Raw genomic sequence first — 18,526 nt, forward strand, 5'->3', positions numbered from 1 at the left:
GTAATCTTTGACTAGTTACTATCTCTCAGCCCAATTTACCTCACGAGGATTTTCTGAAGAGAAAATTAGGGGAGGGGAAAACCACGTACATTGCTCTTCGTTCTGGGGAAGAAGGGCAGTATAAAATTCAAATAATAAAATAAATAAAGCATTTAAGGGGTGGGTCACCTTGTCACACCAAACTAACCATGAGGCTATAGGTACCATCAGTGTCATCATCCTGTTCCTCCTCTTCTTCCTCTTCCTCATCTGTGAAAGGAATAGATGGAAAACATGAAGTGGGAGAGCTTCAGTAGTGGATGTTATACGCACACACACACAATGGGCACAAGGAAATGCTCGGCATAGGACCAAAATATCTGAAGGAACGCTTCCATCCATACCATCCTGCCCACACACTAAGATCATCAGCCAGCGCTCTGCTCTGAATACCACCTTCATGGAAGCTGAGATTAACACCTACAAGAGAGAGGGCCTTTTTGGTAACAGCACCTGAGCTGTGAAATGCTCTCCCTTAGGGTGGAATGCCTGGTGCCGACTTTGCCATGTTTTAGGCACCAGGCAAAGATTTATTTATCTACCCAGGCATTTTAAAAGAGATTCACTATCTTAAACATTTTAAACTCTCCAATGATGAATTGTGCTTTCACCTGCTGTCTGTTTCATCTCTATTATGTACTGCTGTTTTACATGTTTTAATTTTTGTAAGTGGCCTTGACGTTGTTAAGAGGGGGCATAAATGTTTGAGATAAAATGGTAAATCCACAATGACAAAAACACAAATACAGTCGTATAAAATTTTGGTGGTGGTATTAGTGATACTTCGGGTACAATCATTTGTATTAGTGATATTTAGGGAGGAATCAATAATGATACTTAATGTCCAATCCTATGCATCTTTAGACAGAAAATAGTCCCATAACTCTCAGTACTCCCTAGCCAGCATGATCTGACTGAGTCAGATCACTGATCCAGTGGCTTTCCAGGGTTCTCCCAGATTATTGGTCTAGCAGTTCTCCAGGGTTTCAGGCAGGATCCTTTCTCAGCCCTACTTGAACCTGGGGATTGAAACTGGGGCCTTCTGTAAACAAAACAGGGGCTCTACCACTGGCCCAAGACTTTCCCCAAAGGAGTAATTAAAACCCACATACATTTTAAAACAAACAAAAACAAATCTACCATACTTGTGTAAAATCTAAGTTGCGTAACGTTCTCTCTAAAGAGGGTTAAATTGGGGAAGTGGTACACAGTGACGTTTCATGACAGTTTTATCAAGGCGCACAACAGATCTTGGCTTTTCTACAGACTAGCAGCAGTGGGAAGGGGGAGGTCTGAACTTTCTCCGTCACTTTTCCAATTTTTATAATGGAACATTTTGTTAGCTTTTGCATCAATTACATATATGTTCTTCTGGTGGAAATACAGGGTGAGATGTAAGGGCTTTTGTGTTTTGTAACCCAGCAGTCCATTCCTGTTGTGATTTTAACACAATTTAACTTCTGCAGTATCCACAAGCATAATTCTTTTGCGGTTCAACTGGTTGTGTTTTCTCTGCTTTGCTGCTGAAGTGTAGAAAAACATGGCTACTATTGTGTTGCAACTTTACACAGTACGCTGAACTTTCAAAGAAACTAAGAGTTGCCCTGGTGGCAGTAGTGAGCTTGCCAGGGGGTGGCACCTGCAGGAACAGGCAGTGGCAGACAGTGTTAACACTTTGAAAAGAAGCACTAGAATGAAGAAGTGGCCAGTCCCCCTGCAGCCTCTCCATCAACCCAAGTGGCCCTCAAAATCTGCTCTGGAGATTGGGTACACAAGTCCTCAGAGAGGGCAGAAAGTGTACAGGGGTACAAGAAAAAGAAAACCAGCAAAGGCCGGTGTTGCTGCAGGCCTTACCATAGTCAGGCATATCACTGTCGTCACCATCTTCCTCGTGCTCCCCATCAGGAAAACGCTCCCGCTTAGTGGCAGCTTTTGGCAACTTGGGGAACTTCCTCTCCACCCAGCCCCTGCCAAGCAGTCGTCTCCGGATCACAGGGTAAGGGCCGTGCACCATGAAGACCTTCCTTTGCTGGGGGCCAGGGGGAGAATGAGGGGTGGGATTAGCCCCTTTGCAGTGCAGGAGGAAGGCAAGACAGGACCTCTCTCCTCAGTGGCAATGCTCTCAAACCAAGGGGCCAACAGGGGAGGTGGAGGCTCAAAGACAGAGGCGCATTGAGCCCAGCATCCACTACCTTGATGGCTCTCTCCACATACAGCCTGGCTTGCTTGAGCCGCTCCGGGTTGAATGAAAAGTTGAAGCTATGTTGTGGGCGTCCTTCTATCAGAGAGACAGTATATCCTGGGGGGAGAGAGAGAGAGAGAACTGAGGAGCAGGGGGAATGGCTAAGTGTCCAGATTCATGACTTCTGGCATCTATCTGGTGCAATGGGGCACAATGTTTTTTGGCTGCGGCATTGCAGAATCCAAACCTCTGCCATTCCACTGTTTGCTAACAGTCAGGAAGTCCTGTGAGGCAGGGATAAAAGATCTAGGGCAACATGTCTCTCAATATCTGTTGCTGGAAAACATTGGTGGGAGAGGCCCTCATGTCCTGATTTTGGGTTTCCCAGAGGCATCTGGTTGGCCATGGTGGAAAACAGGATGCTGAACTAGACGGGAGGGGTTTTTTGGGGGGGGGTGTCGTCTGGGCTCTTCTTATATTCTTAACAAGATTTGAGTCGCTGGCAGGGCAGAGGGGGAATCTCAGAGGCTTCCTTCTAAGGGGCGAGGAGAACACCAATAGCTGATGCTCTGGGCCTTCTCCTAACAGGAGCCATGTATTATCCAGTGGGAGTAACTATTTGCTGGACACCACCCAAGCCCTGGTAGCATCTTGGCCACTTACCTTCCGGCCTGTATCTGCTGATATTGGGAGCAGTAGATGGCTGGCGGCGAGTGGGCTGCAGACGTGTGCGGTCAGCGTTGGGGGGATGATCTCCGTCAGATTTCAATCTGCCAACTGAACTCAGTTGGATAAAGGATGGTTTTTGTTTTTTTTAAAAAGAGGGGTTCAAATAGCCCTAACCAAATCAGCAGAATGTAGAGCTCATCTGACATAAGGCGACATACAAAACAGCAAAGCCTCTGCAGGTCTAATATTTATTTATTTAAAACACTTATATCCCACCCTATATCAATAAGATCTTGCTGTAGCTGAAGAAAAAACAAGCTTTGGATCAAGCTATCTCAAAGAATATTTGCTAATACGTCCCTCTATGCTTATTCATGTGTACTTGTTTGAACCTAACTCTCTGCTTGAGAGGAAAAGTCCTAGTCATTTAGAAACTTAGAACAGAAAATCCAATCCATGTTCAGAGGAAGCAACGAGGATGGCAAAGGGTCTGGAAACAAAGCCCTATGAGGAGAGACTGAAAGAACTGGGCATGTTTGGCCTTGAGAACAGAAGATTGAGGAGAGACATGACAACACTCTTCAAATACTTGAAAGGCTGTCACACAGAGGAGGGCCAGGATCTCTTCTCGATCCTCCCAGAGGGCAGGACACGGAATAATGAGCTCAAGTGACAGGAAGCCAGATTCCGGCTGGACATCAGGAAAAACTTCCTGACTGTTAGAGCAGTATGACAATGGAACCAATGATCCAGGGAGGCCATGGGCTTTCCCACTCTAGAGGCATTCAAGAGGCAGCTGGACAGGCATCTGTCAGGGATGCTTGATGGTGGATTCCTGCATTGAGCAGGGGGTTGGACTCAATGGCCTTATAGACTCCTTCCAACTCTATGATTCTATGAAATGGCAGACTCACTCTATTATGAAGGCGCCACATGGGCCTCCTGTTCCAGGTAAAGGCCAGCAGTGCACTCAGCCTTATGGGTGCTTGGCCAAGAGTTGGTGGATAAGTAGGGGCAAGAAGGCTCCACCAAGCCCTACTGGGATCCCACCCCCTCCTGTGCACACAAATGGCGCATAGCTGTAATAATAGAATAAATATTTGGCAATTTGCTGCCTCTTTCATAGGACCTAAAATGGATTGCTTCACCCTGCCTAATAGTAAGCCACATAGTTGTCTACGCCTCGGCTTCCTCCATTCTGGCCACGACAAGAAGCAAAAGGAAGCATTATTAGCTACACTGTACTTCTGGCCCCTTACAGCTTGGCTGGAAAGAGTCTGGTCCCTATTTATTTATTTATTTATTACATTTCTATACCGCCCAATAGCTGGAGCTCTCTGGGCGGTTCCTAGACTGAAGAAGTCAGCCATTACTGGTACAGGAGATGCAAAGCAGATGTAAGCTGTCCTAACAAAAGATACAATTTTATCAGTGTGGGTGTCTGCATATATCTGATTGTCCAACACTCTTCTTCAGACCATCATAATTTCCAAAGCCTAGGCCCCTTCCACCAAATGGAGTTTTAGTAAACCCTTACTGGCAGACTTTCCTGTAAGAACAATTTCAACAGGTCAGACCAAAAGATCCCTTCTCCTGATAATCCCTTTTTTTACTAACACCTTGTAAAATGACAAGGTAATTCTAAACTATAAGATCCAAAGCCCTGCACCTGCAAAATGATGTTAGGCCTCTGCACAAAGTCTTCTCAGCAGCCCCCATCCCACAACGATGCAGTAGCTTTCTGAAGCAGCACTCCAGAAAGCAGAAGCGGTTTCTGCTTGCGCATGGGTCTGAGATCTTGGCTTGTGATCCTACCCTATCTTTCCCCAACTTGGTGCCCTCCAGATGTTTTGGACTTCAATTCCCATCAGCCCCTGCCCGCATGACCAACGGTCAGGAATGCTAAGCTTGTAGGCCAAAACACCTGGGTGGAATCAGATTGGGGAAGGCTGTCCTACTCTATTCTCTTAGACCTCTCAACTTAGGAGAGATATGCTGGCATGGGTGACAATCAAGTTCTTATTTAGGACAAAGACTTGGCCCCAGTGCAAGGAGGGCTCATAGAAACAAGCCAGCAGTCTATAGAGTCTTTACGCTTAAGACACTTCTCTGACCTGGGAAACAAACTTGTCTTGGAGAAGCTGCTATCTTACCTCCTCTTCCAGGCCTTCTGCCCCCTCCAGTGTCACTGTCCCTTCCTGCTTTACACTTTGGGCCCACCTGCGAGAGACCAATAAAGATATTGAGCTTGTTCAGGCTCCTATGACAAACTCCCTGGGATTTCCCTATCCTGAAAACAGCAGCAGCATGTCTCTTCTAGATTTCTCTCTCTCTCTCTCTTTTTTTAATGCTGAATCCTTTTGGGCAGAGAAGATGCAAACACCTGAGCTGGTGGTAGATAGAATCAGCTCTGCCCCTCAAGGTAGAAACAGAGAACACACAAAGCATCTACATTCATATGGCTGTCACCTCATCTCAACATCCTTTGGAAAGGCTTCCTGGGCTATTATAGCCTTTGCCTGCTCTTTGCTACCTGTTAAGTTACATGGACAGTTTTTGGAATATAAAGCAAGCATGCCCATCATTTTATGTGTGACATCAACCACTTAAAAACTGAGCTGGCAGGGCTGAGCATGTACTGCTGTGATACAAGCACAGAATCTGATGCTTAGCAGAGTATTTCACATCCTGGCAAAGTTAGCTTTCATTTTTAACAAGCCCACAAGTGTCCAGCTCTGGAGAAAAGCTTGCAAGTGTATGGGTAGAGTCTGGCGAAATCAAAATTCCCAGAAAGGAAGTGGGCAGGGCTTGCAAATGGTCAGAAAGATGAGGCTTTATCAGTTTGGCCAGCTTTTTATAGCTCCCTACAAATACATGTAGTCCCAAACTCCAGATCCTTCCCTCTTTCCATTCCCCCAAATCATGGTCAAGAACCCCAAATCCTTTTAAAATCATATGAAAAATACTATGGTTGTTTGCACAAAACTTGGACCTTGGCTCTCCTGGCTGCGAAATGCAAACTCAGTTATCCACACGATAAGCAGCTTCAGAGCCATTCACCTGCATATTCTTGGTGCCAGCTCCTCTGCCTGTACAGCAACTCACAGTGAACAGGTATGTCAGTCATGGCGCACTGCACAGCCACCTGGGAGGGACAAGGTGACATCTCACTTTTGCGGCTAGCCAATCCATTCCCCCTCCCCATGTCAGCATCCCTTACAGGAGTTTCGGACAGAGCAGAGTCATGGTCAAGGCATCTGCAGCATACAACAGCCGGCTTGCTGCTGCTGCTGCTCATTCCCTACAATCGCGGGAGTTAGCAGTTTTCCCACAAAGGAAAATTAAAAGGGATTTTAGCAGTTCAGGAGACCTCTACATTCAATACAACGTGCACTATTCCTGCAGAGAACATGGGGGTTTCTATTTAGTTATCAGGACCATTAGCCACTGAGAGCTTTTCTGGAAGCTCTGCAGCAGTGCTCACGTGGGAGCAGTAACATTTGAGCTGGCCCAAAAGCACCCCCGCACTTTTGTGTTGTTTTGCAAACCAACATGGGTTCCCTTTAGGAACATAGTAAAAGAGAGCCTTTGGTTTCACTGAGCCCCCAGGCATGTGTGAGGGTAGATCACCCTTCCCCAAACAGGTGCCCTCCAGATGTGTTGGAGGATGGTTGGAGTTGGAGTCCAACTCATCTGGAGGGCACCAGGTTGTGGGAGGCAAGCAGTAGAGGATGGTTTCCAAAAAGATTTGAGCCTGGGGCCAGCCTCTTAATATTCATTAATTAAGCACTGTTTAATGACACCAATGTACACATACATACACACACACACACCAGTGCCATACACACACACACACACACACACACCTCACTTAGGCTAAATTATTATTATTATTATTATTATTATTATTATTATTATTATTTATTTATATAGCACCATCAATGTACATGGTGCTGTACAGAGTAAAACAGTAAATAGCAAGACCCTGCCGCATAGGCTTACAATCTAATGTTACTTTCCTCTTCACAGACCGAAACAAACAATTCCCACAAACCTAAACTGCTTTTCTGCTCCCCTCCCCACATAACCCCAGAACAAATGCAACGTTTCCACATAAACACCCCACCACCACCCATCCCACACAAACAAGGCTTTGAGCCAGGACTCGGCGCTGAAACGTACGGAAGCATGACAAAGAGGAGAGAGAGCGCCTCTGAGCGCGTGCAAAGGGCGTTTCTCTCACACCAATCACAGAGCGCTATGAGGAGACGGGGCTTCCGGGCAGGCTCCAGCCTCGGCAAGCAGCAATCCTTTCCATGGGGGTGGGAGTGGGACTTCTTCTGCCTGTGCCTCAGCTCCCAGAAGCACCCGTGACGGCCCTGCACCCAACCCCTTCCCCTCAAGCCCCGGATACATCCGAAGAAGTATCCCATCCCCGCCTGCGCGGGCCCAGCTCCTCCTCACAACCTCCCAGACGGCTGTTTGGTGTCTCTATGGAAACCAGGGAGAGCCAGCATGTGGCTGCTGGCGAGGCTTGCTTCGCCTCCTTCCGCACCCCCAATTTATAAAGGGATTTTTAAAATATTTTTTTTGACAGAACGGATTATGTCCTGAAGCAACAGAAGCATTTTACAGGGCTTTCGGGGAGCGGTGGGGAGGGGGGGAATAGATATTGCCACCATTATAACTCTAGAAATCCCAAAAATATTCCTCCCCCACGCCCCCAAAGAAGAAAAATTAAAAGGTGCTGCACGTCTCTTTATACTGCTGGCTCATAGCATCTGCTTGAACATGGATGGTGTCATAGAATCACAGCAGGGATGCATGTTGACAGTAGAGAAATGTGGGGAGCAAATCCCTCCTCACCAAATGCAAGCTTCTTTTCACTTTCTATCTTTCACTCACTTGCACACACCGTATTCTTCTTTGCCCTCTTGTACCAGGGTTGCATACGCAGCCCAATTTTAACCGCTGGCTTTCCTATGGGTGACCACATGTCTGGCTGACAGGAGGGAGAAATGAAGTCATCCAAGGTCTCAAGTGATGTGAGCAATGGTAGGGGCGGGGGGGGGGACGACCCCGGGCACTTGGTAACTTGGCACTGAGTGTGAGTTTTATGAAGAAGCTAAACTTGCAGGTAACAAACTTCTTATCAGGGATAAGGATCAAGAGAAGGGGGAATGAGGCTTTTGGAGAAGGGCACAAAGGCAAACATGTTAATAAACAGCACAAATCTTAACATTGTAAGTACAAGTGTCTCCCACAGCACAGCTAAGGGGGCACACAGGCACTGACCATCTGGGATGGAAGCATATTTGAATGGGGTAAGGCAGGCAGGACCTTTTCAGTGGCTGCACCCAGATGTTGCAACATGTTGCCTTTTAAAGTGCAGTTGATCCCGTCCCTTGTTATTTTTTGCAGGTAACTGAAGAATATTTCTTTCCACTGTCTTTTGCAGTATGTGGCAGATATTTTTATGCCAACCCCATCTCCTTTTCTTGTTTTATGTTTTTTTTTAATGAATTGTAATTGTTAAATGTTCTAAGCCACTCTGAATGATGCTTTTAAACCAGAAGGATGGGATGTAAATCTTTTAATAAATAACCAAAAGGGACACACTAGCCCTCATTTACCTTAGATGTGGCTTATCATGCTGTCTCACTGCTACCTCTGATAGATTATTCACATTTTTGGTTCACCCCCATGCTCAAAGTGCAGTCAGGGATAGACAGGCCCAAGTGGACACTTAACAATGCAAGCATGGATTCCAACAACCCCACAGAGTTTACTTCAGATTGCAAGTGTATGAAGCCCAAGTGGGGCTCAGTGGGAGGATTTGTGGCTCAGAACCAAACAAGCCCCCTGAAATTGAGGCCTACCTTGGAAGTGAGGGTGAATGGCATTGTAGAGCCAACCACACAGAATTCCCAGAGAATGTTCAAGATATCTCACCTGTGACATCAAAGAATACCAGAACCACTTCACATAACAGACTTCTGTTCTATCCTTCCAGCAGTTTGCTTCCAAAGGATTGCACACCATCTAGCAATGGCTAAGAAGGGCAACAAGATGCCAGCCATCATTATGCCAAAATTATGTGGTAATACCTTCATGTTTTTAACTTTCTCCAGATTATATGGAGTGTATACTGCCAGAATTTTGGATTGTGCACAGCAGGGGGCCAACTGCATCAGAAATAAAGCCCCTCACAAAACCAGCTAGATAAACTTGGAACTTCTCAGCAGTAGCAGGGTGTTATATCCAAGTGGCACCAGGTGAATTACATTGAAATTGCCAGAGGCATGAGGTATGGAGCCTCATTAGCAACAGACTGCAATTAAAGTCAACGACAGCCCATGTCTCTTTCCCTTGACAATGACACAGACGATTTAGCATCTTATATGTTTATCTGGGCCTCCATCCCAGAAACCATAACAGCAACGCATCTCCCCACCCTCACAAATATATTTGCCCACTCAACACGATCTCCTTAGGGCCTTGTGTCGCTTATCACATTCAGACGGTTCTGCAGTTTGATTGCTATAGGTCTTTTGCTGTAGTGGGCAGATCCTCCATTTCTCACTGCTTGCCTCAGAATCGTTTCAACTTTCTCCCTCCCTAATCATAATGTAGGAAACATATTGTGTATGATGTATAGCACGAGGATTTCTTTTGCCACCAATATATCAGGCAGTAGGAAGTAGCCCTCACATTTATTTATAGATTACAGCTCAACCGTTTCTCACCCACAGCAGGAGAAGCTGAGGTTGAGGAACTAGCAAGACTACTTCTGCTTAAGAAAGGAATTGTCTAAACCACAGCTTGACAATTTGTCAAGAGAGCAGAGGACTTGCTTGGGTGAAGAAACCGAAGTGGAATTGTGTATTTATGCACTCCTTTCTTCTTCAAAAGGGAGGAAGGGAAGACCAACTCTTTGCCATTCAGAGACTTTAATGCTTTGAGGCAAGGGATATTTTGCTTACTTTAATCTGAGGATGAATCAGCTTCGAGCACAGGATTTAACAACTGATGTTTTGGCATTAAGAAAACAATGTTGTACTATGCAAGCAGCTCTTTCATTTTACCCAATTGTCAACACATGTACGCTGCCTTGACTTCTTTGAGGGGAAGATGGGATATAAGCAAAATAATTAACTTGATACCTACTGTACCACTGGGAGCTAATAAAAGGAGCGCAGACAATTTTTATATGCGAACTTTAGGAAAACATGGAGCAAGCTTGTGGAGGGTTTCTTGTTCTCTAGAAAGAATACAGAATTCTGGAATAGCTCATAACTTCACAGAACATGTTGTTCTTTGTAAGGAGCATAGAGGTGGTTAAAAGGCATGTATTTGTAATGTTTCAATGTATGAATACTGGTGAATGGAGTGCAAATAAGCCCATAGCAGCCTACTTTCCATGACAATATAGAAGTGAACCACAATATGCCAGTTACTTTGAAAAAAAATCCTTTGTGGCAAATACAGAAGATCAGCCAATCCTAGCTGCTGGGACACAAGAAATTCAAAACACTTCCCAGGCAAGGCCATGTAGCAAGATGGAGCATGGAGGCCATAGCCCACCACACAGAAACCATGCAAGCACCCTTATGTCATGAGGCAAGAAAAAAAGGCTTTAATGATAGGGAAGAGTAAGAAAGTTACAGCAAGTGCCATAGCAAAAAGAACCAAGAGTTACAGATTCCAGCTCCGTCCCATTCTGCTGATGCACTGCATTGCACGGCCTGGCCCCTCCCATCACAGCTCCCTCTGGCACAGGTATGGAAAGGAATAGGGACAGGAGGCAGTGCTGTGCTCAGAATACGCTGATTCCTTGTGGGGGGGGCAGGATGGAGAGAGCAATCTCTCCAGAGGTTGGAATGACTTGGCACGGGGGGCGGGGGGGGGGGGTTGCCATCTTCAGCAGCCAGCTTGCCTGCAAAATCACAACTCCTACATACAGTTAAGAAGGTGGATCAAGATAGTAATCATATAGACACCCCAGTGTATAAGGGCTCAAGTACCGGCCGCCAATTCAGTCAAAGACAGAAATGCTTCAGGCCTCATTTGTTAGGTCCCCATGTCAGAGCGAAAGGCAGCTGTCTGTCAGCGATTAGAGGCTATGTTTACATGCACAGTGCCAACCTGGAACTCCAGCAGCAACTCTTGCTGAGGGCTGCAAGTGCAACCAAATCCACCACCCACCGCCCCCAAATTTCCCCACAAGACCTTGGCCACTAGGAGACTCAAATAGACGAATTACAGAAAGTGATCAGTTGTTTTTTTAAAAAAAGGATATCAAGTCGACAGAGTCTTAAACAAGCACAGTTTTGTTCCAAAAATATTAAAAAGCACCCTCCCCACCCCTGGGCATGCTGGCGAGCATGATGTACATTTAGCGGGGACAGCCCCCGCAGGTCAGGCTGCTTCTCATCTCACTCCCGAGCTGCGGCCTTCTCTGTAGCCCCAGCAAGGTGGCTGTGCAGAGAGAATGAGGAAGCAAAGCTGTGGATTCCAGCCCTTGGTCTAGAACTGGGAAAGGAAAAAGGGAAAAAAGAGAACATATTAATGTAAAGAGCCATTATTCCAACTGATGCACTAAAACTTCTCAGAGGCATGCACAAGCAACCTTCATACACACAGCCTAGTGTGCAATCCTATGCATTTTAGACAGCGATCCCACAACTTTGAAAATGTCTAAACATGCATAGGATGGCATTTTAAAGCCCTGGGAGCTCTTACTATCTCCCTTCCCCCCCCCCCCCATTTTCATTGGGTCCTTATAGCACAAATCACTGAGTTCACATCTCTTGGAACATAGAAACCTACAAGGATCTATTTGATTCTCAGTGGAACCTTCCCTAGAATCGTCCCCAATGCATATAATTCTGAATATTTTCCATAGCACTTACAGTTCTCACATCACGACGGCGCCTGCCAAAATTTGGGTTGTTGAGCAAATTAGGTCACTGTTTTTCTGTAATGACCCTGCGTGGTAACGAAGCTACAAATTAATAATTCTTTGGGTTCTTTGTGACTCACGCATACGGGGTTTTTGTGCCTGTGCAGATCCATGCCCAGAATATTCTAAAGCCAAGAAGTCACCACCACTGCACAGGGAACAACAGGGGAGGCAAAGAGCCAACCTCCCTTGGAGATGCCTTTCTCCACTCTTGGACAGGCTCTCTTCTATACACCTTTGGCTCCTCTCCTCCCAGAGGTCATAACCATAAGAAGGCCACTCATTTTGTCCCATCAGGCAAAGTAGACTTTTTCCTCCTGCTCAGGGACTAGGCCTGGTGAACATCCTGCTGCATTACGTTCTACCATTTCCTCTCTTGTTCTGAGCAGATAGCCTTGCTGCTTCATCTGTTAAAATTTACCTGGTGGCCATTTCAGGATTTCATAAGCTGATTCTCACAGCCCCACCATTTCTCATCTTACTGTTAAGCATTTCCTAGAGAACTCTTCAACCTACACCTGCCCTTGTCTGCCTCTCTCTCTCCTTGGAGTTGTTGGTAGTCTCCAGTGGGCTGACCACCAAACAATTTGAACCAATGAAGACATGCTCCTTCTGACTACTCCTGATGAACAGTGTGTTCTTTATTAGAGTCACATCTGCACAGTGAGCTCTGCATTCTAAGGGCTGATGTACCTCATCCTCCATAGGGACAAAGTGGCTTTCCTCCCCAAAATGGTCTCATAGTTTCTTCTTAACCAAGGTATCATCTTGTCAACCTTTCCCCATAAACCTGTATTGCCACTTGAAGTTTCCCTTCACTTGTTAGATATCCACTGTGATACTGTTTTATCTTGATCACACTGCAGCTCTATGAAAGACACAGGGACTGTTCACGTGTTAAGATGACTTGTGTCAAGAGTCACCAGTCTCCTGGCGACCACCGTAATCATGCTCATGAGTTAGTGTGCCTACCATACCAACTACTGCCCATAGCTACTCCACTAAGGCCATAGCTTCACCTGCTGCTTTTCTCTGCAGGGGTTCCCTGCCAGAATACATCCACCCAGCACAATTTATACATTATTATAGGCTGGACATACAAGCCAGATCAGATGCCAAATTTTGTTCAGGCTGTCCTGTCATTGCTCTTTACCCATGCACTTGCTCTGCTTCTGGTAAGTTGGTTTGCTAATCACCCATATGTGTGAATCATAGAGACCATGAAGAAGGAAGTGAGTTTGTTTACATGTAACTGGTTCATTCATGTGGTCATCTGTGTACTCACACAATCCACCATACTCCCCCCCCCCCATATCAGGTAACAGCATGCCCACCTTCTCTACCTGCCCTTTGCCTTTCTTGGGAAGTGAGTTGGATGAGCAAGAGCCACACCCTTTGGGCTTACGCACTGGCAAGGGTTGGAGCAGGCCTCCTACCTAAAGCTTAGCCCTAGAATGTTCTGCACAGGCCCACCAGATGTATGAGTATCCAGATAACCATTTGAAGAACCACAGTTACAGGGAAGTAATCTTTCCTTACTCACATAAGATTACATGGTGAGCCTCACAGTCGAGAAGGGATTTGAAGTCACGGTTCCCATGCCCCCAGACAACATTACAAAGGGTGGCTCTGAAAACATTCAGCATGCAGTGCCTGGGTCGTGGTTTTCCATTTTAATCTCTAATGCTGACTTCCTATGATGGCCACCTCTCATTCTAGTCTCCCCCCACACTACACTGTCTCCTTTCTACACGTGATGCGGATACTCTGATGACCCGCCAACAAACTTCCCACAACTGACTGTTGAATTCTGGCATAGTATCTGGGCATCGCTTCTGTAGAGCCCAGGAGACCCTTACATTCTTGAGGAACTCCTCCGCCACAATGCGAGCCCTGGCATTGACTGACAGCTTCATCTCGCTGATTTCCTTGTCAATTTCCTCCATGAAATGAATGACAAAGTCCACCAGCTTGTGCTTGTACATCTGCTCTGTATGGAAGTTTGTGATCAGGAAGCTGATATCATAGCCCTGGGATAAAAGACAGCAAATAATTAGCATGTAAACCAAGGCTACCCACTGTGCCACCTACTTAGCCTGGGCATAATGTTAATCCAACCTCTTTTTGGTAAATACCTAGCAAAATTGGGAGGAGGGGGGCTTTCTTTCTAAAAGAGATATTATCTGCAGAGATAGATAGATAGATAGATAGATAGATAGATAGATAGATGGTTTGGGGTTTCTGGCATAGCATTATTTGAAGCCAGTCTGTACTAGCTACAGTCAATAAAGCCAACAACTGAAAGGGAAAAAAAGCAGAACAGACAGCCCACACTAGAGTCCTATTGGTTGCGTTCAGCACTTAGCGGCTGATACTTCACCATTACCAATTATAGGAATATACCAATTTTATAAGAACACAATTTGGAAGCAAACACAAAAGCTAACATGTTAACATTCACACTAACCCAGTTAGTAGGACCCTATTCAAACTCACCAGGCTTGACACAAGAGTACTCTAAGAGAGCTGAGACTACTCATTTGAGCCATATCAATTCTGTTATGTGCTAAACTCATTGCTAGCTCACTGCTAATACTAGCCTGGAGGGAGGTCACTACTGCTAATCAAACATCCCTTAAAGATAAAAGGCCCACAAAAGCCTTACTTCCTTATTGTGTGGCATATCCCCCATAACAGCTATCAAAAGGTCAGCCTGTGTAAGATGTTGCCTTTTTTTGTCTCAAAAACAAAAGAAGGAGCATCTTGCACTGTGTCAGCAGCTCTGGTCAAGTCTCATCACCTCAACTGGTTTCCGACGTAAAATGAAGAAGTTCTCTGCTCTCATCATCATGAAACGCATAAATTTGTGACACAGGATTTTCTCAATCTCATCAGCCTGCAGAAGGGAAAGGAACACCCATCAACCTTTTCTCCTGGGAGCGTTGCATTGACCACCACCACCCACCCCTCATCTCCCATGCTTGCTTACCTGCTTCACGGCAATGCTAACTCGCACAGAATTAATGGACCCTTCAATTAGGACTTTCTCTTTCTCATTTCGGCTGATGATCACTGGCTGCAACAGGAGCTCTTTGCTGCTTCTGCAAACCCACAGAGACAAACATATCTATATCAGAGATCCAGGAAATGCAGAGGGGCTTCCAGTATAACATAACACACTCAATCTACTGAACTTGTATTCCTAAATACAAGCTCCTCAAAGTTAAGAACATAATATCAGAAGGGTTGTGTTGGATCATTCCGAAGGCCTATCAAATCCACCATTCTGTCCTCAAAGTGAATAGATGCCTCTGGGAAGCCCAGGACATGATCGCACCAGCATCCTGCCACTCATGTTCCCCAGCAACTGGCATACAGAGGCATACCGCCTCTGATACTGGTGGTAGCCTATAGTCAAAATGACTAGCAGCCATCAATAGCCTCATCCTCCATGAATAAGTCTAATCACTACATCTTGGGGCAGCAAATTCCATAGTTGAACTATCCCTGCCCAAAGGAGGTGTTGTATGAGGGATTAATTTAATTACTTGACCAGAAGCATTTAAATAGTACATCCACATGAACAAAACCAGAACTAGCAGCTCATACTCTCTGCACCAAGTATCCTGACAGAAGTTTCCTCTCCAAAATGTTTAATTCACAGCCCTTGGTCAATATTGACTTTCTTCTGTGAAGAACTCCATGTCTATAGCTCCATCCGCTCTATAATCTGGCTGCCCCTTGAACTAGCTAAAAAACTAAAGAGCTGTAGTTTGGCAGTGGCAGGCATGCGTTTTTTTAGTGCTAGCCAGACCAGGAGGCACTTCTTTCTGTACATGCATAGATGTATCTTCAGCTCATACAAAAGTTACTGGGCTTAGTAAGCAGCAGTAGGGAAGAACCATGTAACTAATCTCAGTCTTTATCCCAGTATTTGCAAAAGGGAGGAACAATGCACCTTAAAACCCAAAAATGCACCAATGCGATACAGTGGATAGGAGTGTTAGACTTGGGATGCCACATTTCAGTCTCCTGCTCATCTGGTCCAGACTAACCGGGTGGCTTTAGCTTGTCACAGCTCACCATAGTATCCTGCCTGTAGAATACTGACATACCACACAGTTGTTGTTAGGACAGGGATAGAAAAATGTATACCAGGAGCTTGCAGGACAGGAACAAATTCTCTGATATCACCATTGAGCATTGGAGGCCAGCTAACACACCCATGTGAATCACAGTGCATTAGTCATTTCTGCTTCGTGAGATTACCAATTTGCTTTACCATTGAGACCCTATTTAAATATTGCTCTAGGCTTGTTACTGACATGATTCAATAACATTTCAGGTAGGGAAATACGTGTACACACTCTTGACAGTTGGGAGTTATGCGGCTTCCTTTTCACAGTTTCAAATGGGTTTAAAAATCTACTTCTTACAAGCCTCTATCTTTGCGCGAGAGCATATAAAAACATAAACCAATGCATTTTTATCCATGTATCACCTATGCAGATTTCCCGGGACTTGCTATAGCTTTAAATATGATCTCAAAACATAATACTTGAGAAGCTTTCATTTAAGAAAGGTTTCTAGCTCTCATGATGAAGAACCTTTAAGCTAAATAAACAGTTTCTATTAGAGAGATAGAAAACAGAGTCTGAAGAAGTTTTCCATTGGTCAGGGAGTAGACTAACTGCTTGCCTTCTCCACTCCCCAACTGGTTTTCCTGCCCATACACACCTAAACCCCCCACCGTCAATAACCCTTCACAAGTGAACCTTAATATCAAGTTCTGCAAAAACAATCAACATACCAAAGTCCACAGTTGTGCAAAACATGCAAATTAAATATATAAAATCTGATGAAGTTCCTAAATTGTCTTCAGTTATTCCAACTATTATAAACTCCTACATATGGAGATGCATTTTCTACAAAGAGATTATCTTAATAAACAAATGTTGGAAGAACAGCACACCCTGTTCCTGACTGCACAAACTTTTCTAAAAACGCTGCAGTCAAGACTTTGAACATGCCTGAGAAAGGGGCACAGTAGGGATTTCCCTTGCAGAGGGACTATAAAACTATTGTAATATAGCAATTTGAGAAATAGTATGCAAGCAAATCAACTCTACGAAGGCTCTAAAGCAGGAGTGATTCAGAAAGTAGACTACTGTTTTGCAAGGTGGCCAGCTAGATACCTCTGGAAAGCCCACAGCAGGGCATGAAGACATTATTATTATCATCATCATCATCATCATCTTCGTCATCTTTTACTATGAACCACACTTTCTCCCATCGCTACTGTTGCTCACTAGTATACTGCCACTAAACGTTAAAGTTCTGCTTATCCATCACTGTCTAATGACAGATCAGCTCTCCCTGAATATGTCTAATCCCCCTCCTTTAATACCAGCAGCAATCAAGACATCTTGTGACAGTTAGTTCATAAAGTAATTGTACATTGTGTGAAGTGCTTCCTTTTCTTTCCTGAATCTACTGCCAATTAGTGTCACTTGTTCATCCCACAATCTAATATTTTGGGAGAGGGGAAAAAGCTTCTCTCTATCCACTTACTTCACACCATGCATCATTTTATAAACCACTGTCACATCTCCCCTTAGTAACCTTTTCTCACTCTAAACTAAAAAAAGGCCCAAACACTTTTGCCTTTCATCATATGGAGTGTGCCACAATCACTTGAATATTTTGGTCATCCCTTTCTGCATCTTTTCCAATTTTGCAATATCCTTTCTGAGATGGGGTAAACAGGACCACACAGTATTCCAAATGTGGCAACACCATAAAACCATTATGATATACTGACTGCCTGATTTTCAATCCTTTTGCTAATACAATATCTAGCATGAAATTTGCTAGATATTGTTATTTTCACTGACCTATTATTATTTTATTTATTTATTATTTATTTATTACATTTTTATACCACCCAATAGCTGAAGCTCCCTGGGTGGTTCACAAAAACTAAAACCATTCAAAGTATAATACAAACAGTATAAAAACATGATATAAAATACACGTTAAAAAGTGATTAAAAACATACCACACATGATTAAAACATCCTTAAAACATTCTAAAATTTCACTGGATAGGCCTGCTGGAATAAATCAGTCTTTATTGCTTTTTTAAACTCTAAAAGACTGCCTAGTTGACGAATCTCCTCCGGCAGGCCATTCCACAATCTGGGGGCAGCAGAAGAAAAGGTCCTCTGGGTAACAGTTGTTAATCTAGTTTTTGCTAGCTGAAGTAGATTCTTCCCAGAGGACCCAAGTGTGTGCGGCGGATTGTATGGGAGAAGGTGATCCTGCAAGTAGCCTGGACCCAAACCATGTAGAGCTTTAAAGGTAATAATCAACAGTTTGTACTTCGCCCGGAAACTAATCGGCAGCCAGTGAAGAGATTTTAAAACTGGTGTTATGTGGTCACCTCTAGGTGTACCAGTGACCAGCCTGGCTGCCATATTTTGGACTAATTGAAGTTTCCGGACTAGGCACAGAGGTAGCCCTATGTAGAGTACATTGCAGAAGTCAAGCCTCAAAGTTACCAGTGCGTGTACTACCGTCTTTAGGTCTTCCAACTCTAGGAAGGGGCACAGCTGGCGTATCAGCTGAAGCTGATAGTAGGCACTCCTGGCCGTCGCATCTAACAGGGCTGTCCTT

The 18,526-nt window shown here is 44.8% G+C and overlaps 1 protein-coding gene across 1 annotated transcript in view; it reads right to left on the minus strand.

The window, feature by feature from the left end:
* Positions 1–18,526, minus strand: part of TTLL3 (tubulin tyrosine ligase like 3) — a 37,902-nt gene that overhangs the window by 15,713 nt on the left and 3,663 nt on the right. Inside the window, exons 3-9 of the mRNA XM_063121628.1 lie at positions 14,842–14,953; positions 14,653–14,748; positions 13,712–13,882; positions 2,885–2,939; positions 2,232–2,338; positions 1,894–2,068; positions 188–249 (exon numbers count right to left, since the gene is read on the minus strand). Coding sequence (XP_062977698.1) covers positions 188–249; positions 1,894–2,068; positions 2,232–2,338; positions 2,885–2,939; positions 13,712–13,882; positions 14,653–14,748; positions 14,842–14,953 — 778 coding nt within the window. The remainder of the gene's footprint in view (positions 1–187; positions 250–1,893; positions 2,069–2,231; positions 2,339–2,884; positions 2,940–13,711; positions 13,883–14,652; positions 14,749–14,841; positions 14,954–18,526) is intronic.

This window comes from Elgaria multicarinata, chromosome 3 (genome assembly GCF_023053635.1).
Source record: "Elgaria multicarinata webbii isolate HBS135686 ecotype San Diego chromosome 3, rElgMul1.1.pri, whole genome shotgun sequence".
Classification (NCBI taxonomy): Eukaryota; Metazoa; Chordata; class Lepidosauria; order Squamata; family Anguidae; genus Elgaria; species Elgaria multicarinata.